The sequence below is a fragment of the Gouania willdenowi genome, chromosome 5, assembly GCF_900634775.1.
Source record: "Gouania willdenowi chromosome 5, fGouWil2.1, whole genome shotgun sequence".
In the NCBI taxonomy this organism is placed as follows: domain Eukaryota; kingdom Metazoa; phylum Chordata; class Actinopteri; order Blenniiformes; family Gobiesocidae; genus Gouania; species Gouania willdenowi.
In genome coordinates, this window is record NC_041048.1 from 34549506 (window position 1) to 34565616 (window position 16111).

A 16111-nucleotide genomic window follows, 5' to 3' on the forward strand; every position below is an offset into this window, starting at 1 on the left:
AGCTTCCTCTTCATCTCTGTAACCTTCTCTTCTAGCCTCACCCCGGCTGTCAAGGTGGAGAAGATGCATCTGAGGGTGGACTCGTCAGCTAAGCTAGTGCAGGCTCCATCTGCCCCCACCCCCTCTTCTTCATCCTCTTCCTCATCCTCCTCCAGCACCACTGTGAGCTCCAGCAGTACCCCCATCACAGCTTCCTCCTCCTCTTCGTCGTTTTCCACGTCCTCATCGTCAGCCTTTAAAGCAGGCCTTAATTGTCCCTCCATACCAAAGCCTCCACTAGTAACGCCTGGTCAGATTCCCAACGGGAGGGGCCACCTTGCTGACAAGAAGCAGGACAGCAGCAGCAATGCCAGTGGCAGACGCCACGTTAGCAAGAAAGTGACAGGTCAGTTTGATTATTTATTAGGATGTTATAGCATATTTTATTCGTGTTTTCAATCAATCAATCAATCTTTTATTTGTATAGCGCCAAATCATAACCAATGGTATCTCAAGACACTTTACAGTAGAGCAGTCTTAAGGACGGACTCTTCATTTTATGGATACACACATATGCATATATACGTATATACACATACATATGTATCCCACACCCAACATGAATTCATCATGGCGGCAAGGAAAACCTTCTGTTAAGCAGCAGGAACCTTGTGTGGTTTAAGCTGCTAGAGATGACCATTTTATTTGTTACATCGAGACATTAGTGTAGGCCTCATAGATCAATAAATTGAAGATTACTTGCTTGGAAAAAGACGTAATGGGTTGAAATTTACAATGGCATATTAGGGCCACATTAAAGGAAAAAGAAACCTGAGCACTATGAGATTGAAGTTGTAATATTTTGAGAATAAAGTAGTAATTTTATGGGAATAAAGTAGTAATTTTACGAGAATAAAATCTTAATTTTAGTAGATTAATGCTGTAATATTGTGATAATAGTCATAATTTTATGAGAATAAAGCAGTATTTTAAAAAACCCATCATGGTACAACGCTCAGAATGAAAAACACCAATTGCCCTGAAGTCGACCACTTCCATCCAGTTCCTCCTCCAAAAAGGAGGCTATTTGCTCCAAATCAGTCTGGTTCTTTTGTCGGAACAAACGCAAACATCTGCAAATTGGCTTTAAAGTCCCTAAACTGATAACAGTGTGGTGATGATGGGCCAAAAGGCTTGGTGTTTCACCTTGTGTGATACCCAAAGCAAAAAATAATCTCACTAAATACTCCACATCCCCATAACGCACAAGTGACCGCAACACACACAAGATCCTGTTTGTATTTAACTTTTATTCTAATAAAATTATGACTTTATTCTTGAAATATTACAACTTTATTCTCAAAGTATTATGACTTTATACTCATACAATTACAACTTTTTTCTCAAAATATTACGACTTTAAAGAGTAACAAAATCCCAAACCCACTTTTTTTCTGCTGAATACATTTGTATTTTGGTAATAAGTAGGGATCGACCATATGGGTTTTTTAGGGCCGATACCAATGTTTTTTTCTATCGGCCGATTACCGATACGGACTGCCAATTTTCTTGAGCCGATATTTGGAGCCAATACTACATTTGCTCTCTCAATTTACATCATAAAAATTACACAATGGTGATAACAATTGGTACAAGTCTCAAATAAAAAAAGGAACATTTATTGAAATTAACAAAGGCGAGGTAGAACGACACCAAGTAAAAAATATTTAACAAATAATAAAAATGTATTTGTTTATTATGAAAGAGAACTCTTTGTCCTGAAAATAGCTTTGACAAAAGTTGGCATGACTCAAGATGTATTAAGAGGATTATTGAGTATAAATATATATAATTATAATTTTAAACAAAAAGAAACCTTGAATAATTGTTGATTCCAACACAAACCCAGGACATAAACTAGCAGAGGAAAATAATGTGATGTCAGATGCGTATTAAGCAACAAAATGTTCAAGTTTGTGTTCTAAATTGCATAAATTGTTCATTTTGTTTATCACCTTATTCTGAAACATTTCATTTTGTCCAGATTCTGACCTTTCCGTGTAAGCCCCAAAATCAACTTCCGCTATTATTTTTACTGCAGTTTTCAGTGAAAACACCAGAAGTGTGTTGGGAAGTCACTTTGGAAGAGTTTTGGGGTAAACACATCCCGTCTACGGTCTCCACATTTTGTATTTCCATTTATTTCACAACATTTCTTTAAAATGCTTTTTTCTGTTATTGAAGTTTCCATATAATCTCCATACTCATTCCATAATTTAGCTTCAAGATAACGAAAGGAGAAACATTGCACATGGGGTGAAGTCTCCAAATCCCACAATGCAATGCACAAAACTTTTCCGAAAATGTCTATAATGTTTACAGTGGCGTTTATAACTTTCGAGCTGCTGTTTCATACTTTTACTTCCTTTTTTTGAGCAAATTATATGTGATCTGTTGATCTATGAGGAATACACTCTTTGTCTGATTTTAAAAAAAATATTATCTCCAGCACCTTTAAGAAACCTCTGAATTTACACCTGACTGATAACATTGTATCCACAGTATAATTCCTTAATTATGTGAGCCTCAGCTTTTGAATTTAGTAGCATAAAAATACCTTTAGTGTTGGCAGCTAGAGTTGTTGCCTGTTTCCTAATTTTGACACATAACTACAACAAATCTGTCATTCATCATTTTTGTTTTTTAGAGCGTGAATTTAATGCAGATCTCCACTGTGGCGTGATGGATCTGACGGCTTGGAAACCCTGCACAAGATCACTAACATGCAAGGTATCCAAATGTAACAGGAATACTGTGTTGACATACATGTTTGTTCTGACATGATGGAGGACTCCACTTCTTGACAAAAAACTGCAGTAACTACTGATGTCCATGCATTGCAGAAGCAAATTCTACACATGAAAAATACGAGCGACTCGAAACGACTTAAACAGGATAAAAATCTACAATTATTCCACATGATTTTTTTGGTGTTGCGGTCCAAATTGTGTCCAAATAAACTTGAGACTATTATCTGTGTTGCTGCTGCGAGGCAAACAATAGATGTTGAAAAATTTAGAATTAAGATACTTTTACACAAAAATATTTGAACAGCTTTTATGAAGGCAGTAAAAAAAATGCTTCCATGTTTTAAATGGATCCTCCACTGTTTTTACTAGGGATGTAACGATTCACTCAACTCCCGATACGATTCGATTCACAATACTAGGTTCACGATACGATTCTCTCACGATTTATTTTACAAAATGGGACTGTAGACAAATTTTTTTTTTGGGAAAAAAACTAGAAAATACTGTACTAATTTCCTTTTATTTTTCATTGTCAAAAGAATTCCTTGATAAACACTGCAATTTAACTAAAAGTAAATCTTGAATGAAATAAATAAAGGAATAATACAAATGAAAATGAAGCCTATTAATTTAAATTCTGGTTCTATAATAAACAATGTAAAACTGCATAATAGTTCTTTTTCTTTTAAAAGTGCAACTGAAAATGTATTTTGTGCCTTAACAATTGGACTTTAAAAAAAAACCAAAAAAAAACCGTGATACACTGATTTACGTCATATTTGTTTGGACCAGCAGAGGGCGCTGGTAACACAGTGGTCGGTTAGCATGCAGATATCTTGCAGTGAAGAAGAGAAGCTATGCTAGCAGACAGAGCTAATAGAAAAACGTGACTTTTACAGATATTCAAATAATATTACAGATATTCTTTCGGTGCTTAAGGGGCAATTAATCATTTATTAACATATTTAAGAGTAGAAGGTGGCCAGAAAGAAAGTATTAGCAGACTCCGCCCGCTGCCTACACTTGTGGATAGCGCCCTCTGCTGGTTAAAAAAAGTACTGCGATTCAATTTTCAGAAAATCGATATCAACCGTGATACCTATGAATCGATTTTTAACTGCCTTACGATTAATCGTGACATCCCTAGTTTTTACAAATATGACCTAAAACCTTTGAAATGTGCTTATTAAAAGACAAAAAAATGTTAAGGATCACTTCAATACCTATCGCTACCAATGGCAGCCCTCAACGCACATGGAAGTTGATCACAAGAAACGCGGAACACCAGTAGATGCATAACACCAACTGTGGTTCCTTTAATCAGATATGTTCAAGTGTTTGTTGTAATGTCAAAATTTTACTTTGATTTATTTATGTATTCATAACGTTTCACCAGAACACCAGTCATGTGACCTTATGCGTGAATCTGTCTGTATCCTATCCACTGACAACACAAACAGAATGAACCGAATTTACTTTTTTTTAAAAATAGAAATTTAACTATTTAACTGAATTTTTGCATCCAGAAAAAAATAATCCACGCAAGTCTCATTCAGCAGATTTAGTTACACCTTTGAGATTAAGAAAGTTAATAATTTGGTTTGTTTCTGTGCGCTCAGACACATTCCCTAAGCCAGCGGAGGGCAGTTCCAGGGCGGAGAAAGCGCTTCGACACGCTGCTCGCTGAGCACAAGAACAGAACGAGGGAGCGGGAGAGGGAGAGAGACATTCAGCAGAGCCATTCCCAGCAAACCCCCCCTCTCAGGGACCCACATCCTCCCCCCCACACCTCCGCCCATGACGCCCACCAGACGGCTCATGGTAACGGACCCACCCAAGATGCCATGAAGCCTTCGCCACAAGGAAAACTCAAACTCCACAGCACTGTTCTTCCACGGTAATCTTTCACAATAATTTTTCATTGTATAATCTAAGGCAGGGGTCACCAACCTTTCTGAAACTGTGAGCTACTTCATAGGTACTGCATAATCTGAAGGGCTACCAGTTAGAAAATAACCTATTCCATACTACATTTTGATGTTTCACTTTAAATATAGGGTAAGATAATAAGGAAGGTTCGAAATAACCTAAAAATGTAGGAAATAATTCTAGTAAGTTCTTTTTGTCTTTTTCCTGAAAAGCAGTTGTCTGAGTAAATGAAACCTTAACATATTAAAGATAGGAAATGTTGAGGATTCAACATGAAACACTTTATTTCTCCTAATTTATGGAATTGTTTATTTTCATCAAATTTTATTGAAAATATACCTTGTGTTTTTCTTTTTTAAAAATACATCTTTTATATCATATTATATGTAACATACCACTGACCATACACCAGATCTGCAACAGTTGGAAACATTTGTCACAATGTTTCAGTGAAAATAAACATTTAAAGATAGTTAATTTAATACTAATTTAAAACTTTATTCGCTGTGTTTAACTTTACTCTCATATGTACTTACCTTTTTGAGTTTGAATCCTGAAAAGTAAATACAATTTTAGATGGAGCTCATTGGTGACTAGAGCTCCTAAGGGAACCTCACATGGTCCATGCGGGCTACCTGGGGCTCACGGGCACTGTGTTGGTGACCCCTAAACTAAGGTGACCATATTTTGATTTCCAAAATAGAGGACACGTGCGCCGACCTCGTCATACTCAAAGTACTCAATGTTTTCTTCAATCTATCTTGTAACAGCAAAATACAATATCATAAATAAGTTGTTGTTGTCCATAACATTTAAAAAAATAATTTCTCTCTTTATAACAAAGACCTAAAAAAAATCTGAAATCAGTGGTGACTCTAGTCAATCACCTTTGTTATAGATTAGAACATATATACATTCTTAAAATTAGGGATCTCTCGATGCAACTTTTTCACTTCCAATACGATACTGATATTGCAGCCTTGAGTATTGGCAGATATCAATACGATATCAGCACGAATCATACATACTTTTATTACTTATTTTGTAGTGTGGATTGCTAGAAAAGGCTTGATCAAGTGATGTTACTCAAACAGAGAACAGTAGTCAACAATTCAAGGTCAGTTATTTTTTATTGTCAGTATATGTGTGAAAAACTGAGTTCGGGGACAAAATTAACAAACTTATCGGGGCGCTTATATCGGAGATTTTAGATGCGGTCCGATATTCATTTTCTGGCTGATATCGGACCGATATTAATATCGGATCGGTAGACCCCTACTTAAAATCTCTCAATCATTGAAACAATATGAGAAACATCTCCCCCTAGAAATAAAACTATAACAAAAAACTCAAGCCTTACAGAGCTTTTAATAATCATTAAATAAGCACTTCAATAAATAACCTTTTCAATTAAATCCACCGCCATTGGTTTCTTTTAATCTCTCTATGGACTTTGGTCCTCTTTCTCTTTTCCTTGTGTGTGACGATTTCTTTAAAACAAAGTGGCATCTTTAATGAATTACGTGTGAGGAAAATGATTGTGGCTGTAAAGAACAACTCATTAGCTTTCAGAAACTGCTGGAATTTCTCCCCCAGAGCAAATATTAGCGGAGTTACGGTCATTTTATTATTTTTTTAATTTTATTTGCACAAATGGTATTTATACAGTCGTTAAAGGAACATAACTGTGCAGGAGAGAGTGAGAAGACCATTAGAGGTCTTATAAGACCACCTCCCCAAAGTCAATTTAAACATGAACAGGCATGAGCAAGCAAGTCAATGTTTTAAATATATATACACATACATATACACTTGTCAAAGATGACTTGTGTATTTACATTCTTTTTAGCTGTCTTTTAAAAGAGTCAAAAGTGGATATAGTCTTTAGTGCAAGAGATAAATTATTCCAGAGGGAAGGCCCTCTATATTTGAGTGTATTTTTTTCTGGCTGAAGTTCTACAGAAGGGCAAGGGCATGAACATCTGAAGAATATGTGAAAAAATTGTTACAAGCTCGGGGCAAAATATTGGACATGTGCACGTATTTATGCATGAAGAGACAAATGCAATACATATTAACATTATGTATTGTCAAAACATTGCATTTCCTGAAGAGAGGAGCAGACTAACACAATCTATCTTAATTCTTAGAAAAATGTTTGTATCAATAAAATCCTATTCAGATATTTTTGGCATGTAGCACCCCAAATCATATTACAGTAAGCTATATGTGGATAAATCAAACTATAATACAGTGTCATCATACATTTAGGATTTATTAAGGAGCGAATTCTACTCAAATTACCTATAGATTCCATTATTTTTCCACAAACATGTTGAGTGTAAGATTTCCAGGTTATTTTTTGGTCTACAATGATGCCTAAAAATGTAGTTTGAGTCACTTGACCAATTTTGGTTCCATCAAATGTGTCCTCTTCATTATTATTTTTTTGTTTATTATTATTTAATATCATAAAGTTAGTTTTTTGTATATTTAGAGAGAGTTGAATTATTTTAAACCACTCAGACATTTGATAATTCTTCATTTGCTTCTCTTATTAAACTATCACAATTTGAATGAGATAATAAAAGACGTGTCATCAGCAAACATAAGAGGCCGTACATTATTACAAACATTACTTAAATAATTGACATAAATTATAAATAAAAGAGGTCCCAAAATAGAACCCCGCGGTACCCCGCATCTGACTTTAGCTCTGTTTGAGCTTTGATTGTTAACATAAAGAAATTGTTTTCTCTCAACCAAATAGTTTTGCATCCAACAGTGTCAAATACTTTTGACAAGTATACCAATAGTGTTATTTTTGTTATCTAGAGCTTTTGTGATTTTATCAACAAACTGAAAAAACCTGTTTTGAGTAACAGAGATCATGAGTCAAGGGCTCAATAATAGAGGAAGCAACTTTCTTTATAAGACGGGCTCCAATTTTGTTTTGTCCTGGTGCTGCGTCCCTCATCTTTAACTCACTCAGGGGATTACGAGAAAACTTCCTGGCGGAGGTCCCTCATCAATATCTAAGCCCCAGCCTGTGAGCCAGATAGCAAAATAATAGGTGACATGTAGGAGGTAGCAGCGCACCTTTGGATGAGAGACCATTTTTCACGTTTGTGCACAGATGCGAATGAAATAAAGCTATGTCACGTTAAACAAATAACTCTTCGGTGTAAATAAGACAATAAAACGATGCAATGGGAGCGTCTACAGTATATCAGTGGTCCGTGTCAGTTTGGCTGTGTGCGTGCACGTCAGGTGCGTGCTCACATAGCTACTCAAGCTATTCAGCGATTGGCTCTGGCTGCACACGTGTCTCTAGCTTGCCACTGTGATTGACTCTGGCACGCACCGGAGCAGAGCTATGCAGTGACTGGCTCTGCTTCACTCGTGGTAGACAATTATATGAAATTAATCATTAAATGGACTATTTCAGTACAAACAAATCCAATGTTGCACAGCTTTGAACCAAGTTGCAGCTATGTAGCAATTATGAGCTCTGTTTGTTCCTGAACACCAGAGATATTTGAGGCACAGACAGAGATTGACAGAGATTCATTGCTTTTATAGATATTTTTTATAGTATGAAATATTTAAAGGTGCAGTCTGCAACTCTTATAAAAGTGACTTTTTGTCATATTCACTAAAGCTGTCACTATGTAAGGACAGCTTTACATGAAACTAGTAGTTTGTGTGAAAAAACAGACTCATTGAGTCCCCCCTGCTGCGCTTGCAGCCTTTGGCAGATTTTTTTCTTTGCACCGCGACTGAGCGAAAAGAACCAGTTAGAGCCAGGATTGGTAAAAATATCAACATCATTTTCAGGTTGCCGATAAATGCAACCAATGATTAAAGTTTGACCCCCAAAACTGCTGCATTTTGGCATTTCTATAAATGATGTTTTTACCTCAGTTTCAACAAAATGAATACTTTAATCCTCTCTTTCAAAATATTCCAAATCCTCATGTAAAAAAACAAACTCCGCCACCCTTTTTGTTTTTTCTACAGATACTGCATTGTATTGGGGAACAGAGTAAAATTGTTCAATATTCTCATTAAGCCATGTTTCAGTCAGAGCAAACAGAAATAATTTATGTTCTAAAGTTGATAAGAACTGCATTAATATGTCAAAATGTTTTGGTAAGCTACAGACATTTTTAATTTATTTGGTTATTAGGATTTGTAACAACTTAACATTTCAATCAACAGTTTTCTATTGTAAATGGACATTTAAGTGAATGCTAGAAAATACATTTTGATTTAATTTCCTTTTAGCAATGAATTAAAGTCAATTTCATTATAATAATTGCATTTATTATTTGGCCTTAAATTCACACTATTTTTATCTCAGTCAATCAGATCATTATATGATCTATTCTTGTTGTCAATATCTTATGGATTAAAGATTAAGTCACTAACAGACAAACTTTGTGAAAGTGACATGAAGAGCTAGAAACAACCAAACCAACAGCAGTAATACTATTAGAATGTACAACCAGATGGTCATGCTTCATTAAAATTAACGTATTTCCTGGGATGCATTCAGGATCCCTGGGAAACATAAACATTTTCATGAGTTTGTAAAATTCAACCGGAAGGTCCAGACTTATGGTCACCATCATATAATCTAATAATTGACTCGCCTCATCGTGTTTGAACCCTGACCACACGTTTGTCCCTCAGGTTAAACAACAGTCACAGCGGCTGTGCCACTGGAGAATCTGCTACAGCCCACGAGCCCACACATCACACACAAAACACCGCAGACGGCCTCTCTAGACCCTCTAGTGACGAAGGGGAAAACGAAGAGCGAGAGGACACGGCCGACAAACTGGACTGTCACTATTCAGGTTATCACCCTCGACCGGCAGCTGTAAGTGATGCTCTCGTGCACACTCATAGCTTTCTGTGTGGTTGTAGTGCTCTAATCCTCCCTCTTTTATTTACAGTACTGTACCTTTGGAAGTCGGCTCCTGGGGAGGGGTTGTTATTCTTTTGACAGACGATGGGACAGAGTGCGATGTGCCCTCATAACCATGATGGACAAGCATGTCAACTCTCAAATGTGGAAGTAAGTTTGTTTAGCATGGATGCGGAAAAAGGTTCACTTTGAGGAATGATTTATTTATTTACTTATTTATTTTATTTTTAATTTTTTTTATTTATTCAGTTTATTTCCGACATGGTTAAGTTATGTTATTCCCTTTTTTTTTTTTTTTTTTGTCCATGCCGAAAAAGGAGACGAGAGAAGCTGTGTGCTTATCCAAGTCCTGTCCCCTGTTTTGAACACGGAAAATTGACATCAAATTATTTAGCACACATTAATGAAAAACCACGTGAAAGGTGCAAGAAGGGAACAAAGCACAAACGGTTCGTATAAGAGTTCCACCCCTTTCATTATACACAAACAGTAACACTTTACTTGAAGTTTTATAAATAAGACCGATATTACGCTGTCATTATTATGACATGACACCTTCCATTAGCATGAATAAGGTGTCAGTAAGTGTTGTTCATTATCCTAGCCCTTCATTACCCTAACCACACTAGATCCCCCCACCTAACCCAAAAAATGCCAACATAGCTCCAAAGCGGTCATTATTTAGCAAAAGGTGTCATAATTTAGCAAACGACACTTAATGACAGCCTTCATGACACTTTATTCATGCTAATGACAGCATAATGTCAGCCTTGTAAAATAAAATGTAAAAGTGTTACCACACATACAATTTCAAATAAAAGCTAACAAATACACATATAAAATCAGAAGACAAAATGCACAATTACTTTTTGATATATGAGGAAAAATAATATATAAAGAAAGTACTCAAAAATCAATATCAAAAGACTGAAAATATTGAGCAAAATATTAATTGAGAAAAAAAAGAAATACAAGATTAAAACATATATACATAAACATACATATATACATACACCCGTATACACATTACATGTGAATTGTAATAGTGAAAAGGCATAGGGTAAAGTGAGAGAGGGCATGTAGTAATTTAGATGTAATGTAGGAAGACTACAATAGGACAAAGGCTAGATATAAAGATACATTTTTGTCATTGTGGTGTCTTGTACGTTATGATTGTATATTTGAAGTAAGAGTTGATGATGTATGGCAAAGTGTCAGAAACATCTCGCTTACTATAAATAAACTTGTGTAAAAATAGATGTTTAGCCTGCAAATCTGTAGAATCTCATAACTGATAAAAAGTGGAGGTGACAGAGCAAAATTGTTTGTTTCTGAATAATATACAATTTCTTGAGATCAGCTGGGTATGAGACTACCTAGACCATATTAGAATAATTTAAGGTGCAACATTGTTGCATTTTAATTTGGTCCGGTCTGCTTTCACACATTCTATTTGCCAAGGTCACCAAACTTTCTGAACGTCACACAGGTGAAACGGTCGGTCGCCGATTGGACAGAATACTGATGATGTGGCGCTGCCCTGTCACTACTGACAGTTGCGCCGTCACGTCCTATATTTGGTCTCTTTTACAAGGTTTTCCAAAGGAAATCCTAAAACAATCCCCGAAGACAAGTCAATAATAATAATTCAGAATAACCCATAATCACATGATGCCACAACCTGCGCTAATGCTCTACATAAACACAGCTGGTGCCGCTCCATCTCCACCTGTCAGGGCTCAGAGGCGTCATGTCACCAGTAACTTACCGGTAAGGATGTGTAATGTGTGAAGATATGAGAATATATACGCAGATAAAACAGAGCAGTCAAATGTGCAGCAATCGCTGATCATGTGAACAGTTTGGGAAAATAGAGATGAGTGAAATAAATAAATGATATGGGAGAAATAAGGAAGAGAGTGAGGAAATGTGACATGTTTGTGTGCTGACAAAGTGATTCTGAAAATGGATTGATGGTTATTTGTGTGTGTTGCTGCTGGAGAACTGGGTTGTGAGTGTGTGCTCGTGTCTGTCAGGCAGTAACCCCCAATTTCCACTGGATGCGGCTCCGCTGCGTTATGTGTCCGGAGCTGATAGGTTTCCACTTTATTCTGTGTGTTAATTTCCACCGGGTCCGCTGCGGTGCGTGTGTGCTCCTTCCTAGCTGCGGTAGTCCGGTGCCCTTCACCAGATATACGCAGGGCTTCTATTACTGGCGGACATTGGAGCAAGACGCATCAATCGGCACAGAGCAAATGAAGCTAAACAGGGAATTGAGCATGTAAAATATCAGGTTACTTTTCAAAATAAAACAATTCATATTATATTTCAAGTAAAGACATCACCAAAACGTCATAATGTGTAAAAACAAATTCACATCCACTATATTGATTCCTCTCATACTGTAACTGCACTTATGTTTTACTGGTGCAGTTTTATCTCTTCTCTGTTGGCTGTTGCTAAAAAATGTGGCTATGACAAATCCAGAGAGTCCAACATTCTTGTTCTCCTTCGTTAGGAACAGTGACGTGTTTATCTGTTTATTGTTGCGTTTATACCACATACATTTAACTGCGTTCTCGCGCGATTATATAAATATTGTGAGAACTGCTCTGTCTCATGACGTTACAGTCGTTCAACCGGAGTGCACCGTGGCGCACTCAAAACGCAACCAGTGTGGATTACCGGACAGCGGGGAAAAACCGGATCGGTGCCGTGGCGCAGCGGAGACGTATCCAGTGGAAACCCCGGGTTACTTTAACATCACAATTCTTCTTATTTTTATTGTTTTTCACAAACCACAACTTGAGTGGCGTGAAAACATTTTGTTTTGTTTTTTCTGCTTGAAGAAAATACTGTATTTTGCCTTATTTTACTCTACAGAGTGTTCGAGATTGTGTTGGTGTTAAAGTCAAAACATTTCTCTGGGGGAGGGTCCCCCCAGACCCCCCTATGATGGATTTTTTTTGTCACCTTTTTCATGCCTTTGGTGTTTGCATGTTTGATCTTTACAGCGAAATGTTTGGATGCAATCACGTAGGAGTCTGATAGAAAGCAGTCACATTGCAAAAAATTGGATGCGTATTGGATTTAGGACCACACATGAAAGTGACCTGGGTCGTATTTGCCTGCAATGTGAACATAGCGACCGCTCTCCACTTGTGGAACTATTTGTGTTGGTGGAGCTAAATAATTAAATAAACAAACAAATGATAATCTCTTGTCACTTATTACCGCTAACTAATAAAATGCGCTTATACTGTTGTATAAAAGCCATATCACAGTGAAGGTTGTGGTGTTGTGCTGATATTTCAGCACAACAGCACTCTCTCTCGTGTAATATTGTTTAAATGAGCAGAGGAATGAATGACCGTAATGACTGTTTCCTCTCGCTGCAGGAAAATCCCCTTGGCCTTGGAGAACTCCTCCTCTGTTGCACCTGCCCACAGGACAAGCACAAATTCCCACTGTAGCGTTCCCTCCTCAGGCTTCCTGGGCCCCCCTTCCACGCCATCCCAGACTCCTTATAGCCAATCCTACGAGGGCAGATCCATGCTCTCCTATGGGACCACCTTGAACGCCCGAAACTCCCCACAGGGCGGGGCTGAGCTCCCGGCCTATGGCGCCACACAGGCCCGACAAGTGTCTTCGTCGCCACAGATGCCTTCTGCCCACTTGTCCTCATCGTCTTCTACTTCTTCTTCTACTCCTTCCCAAGCCTCAGGCCGGGCGCTGAAGTCCCGCTCCTCCTCCTCCACCAGCAGCAGCACTACCAAGTCTTCATCGTCCTTCAGGCCCAAAGAGGGTCCCTCCACGCCTGTCGCCCCCAACGCCCCCAGTGGAGTGAGCACTGGAGCCAGTGTTAACAGTAGCAGCACTAGCACTACCTTCAGCTCGGGGAAGAAGAGGAAAAACAGCTCCATCCCTTCCTCCTCCTACAGCTCCTCCTCCTCTGAGACTTCGTCTTCAAATGCAAACTTTGCCTCCTCCTCTTCCTCGTCCTTCAAGAAGAACTGTGCAAACGTCGGCAGCTCAGGTAGCAACTACCACCACGGCTCATCGGGACCCTCATCCACATCCTCGCTGTCCTCCCACAGCGGGGTCCACAGCGTGGGGCTCAGTTGTGGCCCGGCCGCACGCACCAATTCGCTTAGTCTGAAAGCAGAGCCCCCCCCAGCACGGGGCCCCCCGTCAGGGAGCCCCGCAGAGTCAATCAAGCGTATGAGTGTGATGATGAACAGCAGCGACTCTACCCTCTCCCTGGGACCTTTCGTGCACCACCATTCCTCCTCCGACCACCACACCAGCCTCAGTCACCACTCTTCCGACAGGCGCGCAGACGCCAAGAAACGCAAGAGCTCCACGGCCTCCAGCAGCATCAATAGTGGTGGGGGGGCGGGGCCTGGTAGATCCAAAGTGGCCAAGTCACCAGTCATTAATAACATACACGGCAAGCATGGGCGGAGCCTCCCAGGGACGCCAAACCTCAACAATTCCCATTTACATCAGGTCTGTATCAGAGTCTGTTTTTATGTAAATAATGATTGAATGAGCTGCTTAAAACATTTGTTTCTTTTAAACCCTGAAACTTTTTTCTTTACAACATTCAAAGGGGTTGAATTATTTTTAATGAATCAAATTAATCATTCAGATTCAACAAAAAAGTCGTTTTCAGTTAAACAGAATTACAATATATGGGTCAATGACGCGACACCTAAATATTCTGTCCAATATCTTTTTGATCAAAAAGGTTTAAATGCATGAAAAGATACCAAATATGTAGTAACTTAAAACAGTTTTTTTTCTTTTTTTGTTGAAAGTTCCCAAAGTTTGTCTGTAATTTATTCAGTTTTTCAAAGTGTCAAAATGTCATGTGGTGCGACTGGCCATGACTGCTGTTTTCAAAAATATTTAAAATTACTCTAAATCTATTCAAATTTATTTATTGCCTTATTTAGGTTATATTATAGTCCTGTTTAAGATTTCAAAGTACTTCTAATTTTATTTCCATTATAATATTCATACGAACCTTGCCTGATGATGCCCATTGTTTAAAATATGTGGTGAAATCCTTATACGTCATTGAACCATGTACAAATAATAGTGTGTATTTAAGTAAATGTTATAAGGGCTATAAAGATTTTTATATTAGAAAACAGGACCTTGAGTTTTTTGGGATGCTGCTCTAAGGCTTCGAGCTTTCAAGTTACAATTTTTTATACTTTTTATTCACGATTCACAGCAAACGGGGTTCAAACAGTGGTGGCTTGGCGGGTCGCTGGTTCGAATCCACTGTTGGCAATCACTGTGGGACCTTGAGCAAGTCTCTTAAACTGAGCTGCTTTTAGTACTTTCTTAAAATAGTGATTCTTAATCTCAAAGAGATGTGAGTCTTAATATTAGCAAAAAGCTAAACTAACTTTTTTTTTATTCATGTTATAAACTGGCCTTTGTTTCTATGGCATTTATTTTTTTTAACCTCTTATAGAAATTATTGATGATGTAAGCTTGTGATGGCAAGCAATGACAGACATTAAAGCTGCAGTTTGTAGATCTCTGAGACTGGTATGGAAACAACCATGCTTTCTCCGAACATGACTTACTTTCAGTTCAACCTGTCCTTTTTCCGCGTGCTTTGCAGTGTAACCGTTGTGCTTTATGCCACGATGGGGACTTTTCCTTGCCATAGCCTTTTCACTCAGGTGGGACCTCGTTTGAATTTGATAAATTCCGATTCCTCGTTTTGATACCGATTCTTTAAGAGGCATGGTCAAAAAAGATTACATGCTTTAAATGAGCTAGCTAACAGAGGTGTTTTTGGATCAAATAGTCTGAACCTCTCAATTAATTTTAATTTTGTGAACATTTTATTTTTTATGAACTTGACTAGGAGTTTCTCACTGGAACATTTTCAACTAGTACCAGTATATAAATATCAAATCTATTAACTTGAATATGAATATCATACATTTTCTTTTCACGAAAGCTTTACTTGTGAAAACCTCATGAAAATACATTTACACATCCTTATTCTGTGATTCTGCAGGTACTTAAAGGCACATCGTGGACTTTTTGAATTAAAAAGTTGACCCATATGAGTTATTTGATGATTCTTCAGGCCAATATATAGCACTTGACAGTATCAATGCTCTGAGTGGGGCTTCCCTCTTGAAATACCGACCATGTACGTTTGGAGGAGACGGACTGTCTTTCACCAGGTCATGTGACTTGGAGAATGCCTGGAGAACATTTCAATTTACGGCAGTCACGTGACCGCAGGCTCTGATATACTCATGGAGCTAAGGCTTTTGCTTCTATTTTTCCGCCTGATTAACTCCTGCTCATGGCCGGGGCAAGTAAAACATTTAAAATTGCTTCTGAGGAGGTAGCCGAAACCGCGTCGACCCCCGGCACAGAGAGCCGACGGCGGCAAGGCAAGGGGGTAGTGGGGAGCGCCACC

General features: G+C 38.1%; 1 protein-coding gene across 1 annotated transcript in view; it reads left to right on the forward strand.

The window, feature by feature from the left end:
• atxn7 (ataxin 7) overlaps positions 1-16111 on the forward strand; it is a 60011-nt gene that overhangs the window by 40644 nt on the left and 3256 nt on the right. The window contains exons 7-12 of the mRNA XM_028446426.1: positions 36-385; positions 2687-2769; positions 4409-4686; positions 9414-9603; positions 9680-9801; positions 13050-14160. Of these exons, the coding sequence (XP_028302227.1) occupies positions 36-385; positions 2687-2769; positions 4409-4686; positions 9414-9603; positions 9680-9801; positions 13050-14160 (2134 nt within the window). The remainder of the gene's footprint in view (positions 1-35; positions 386-2686; positions 2770-4408; positions 4687-9413; positions 9604-9679; positions 9802-13049; positions 14161-16111) is intronic.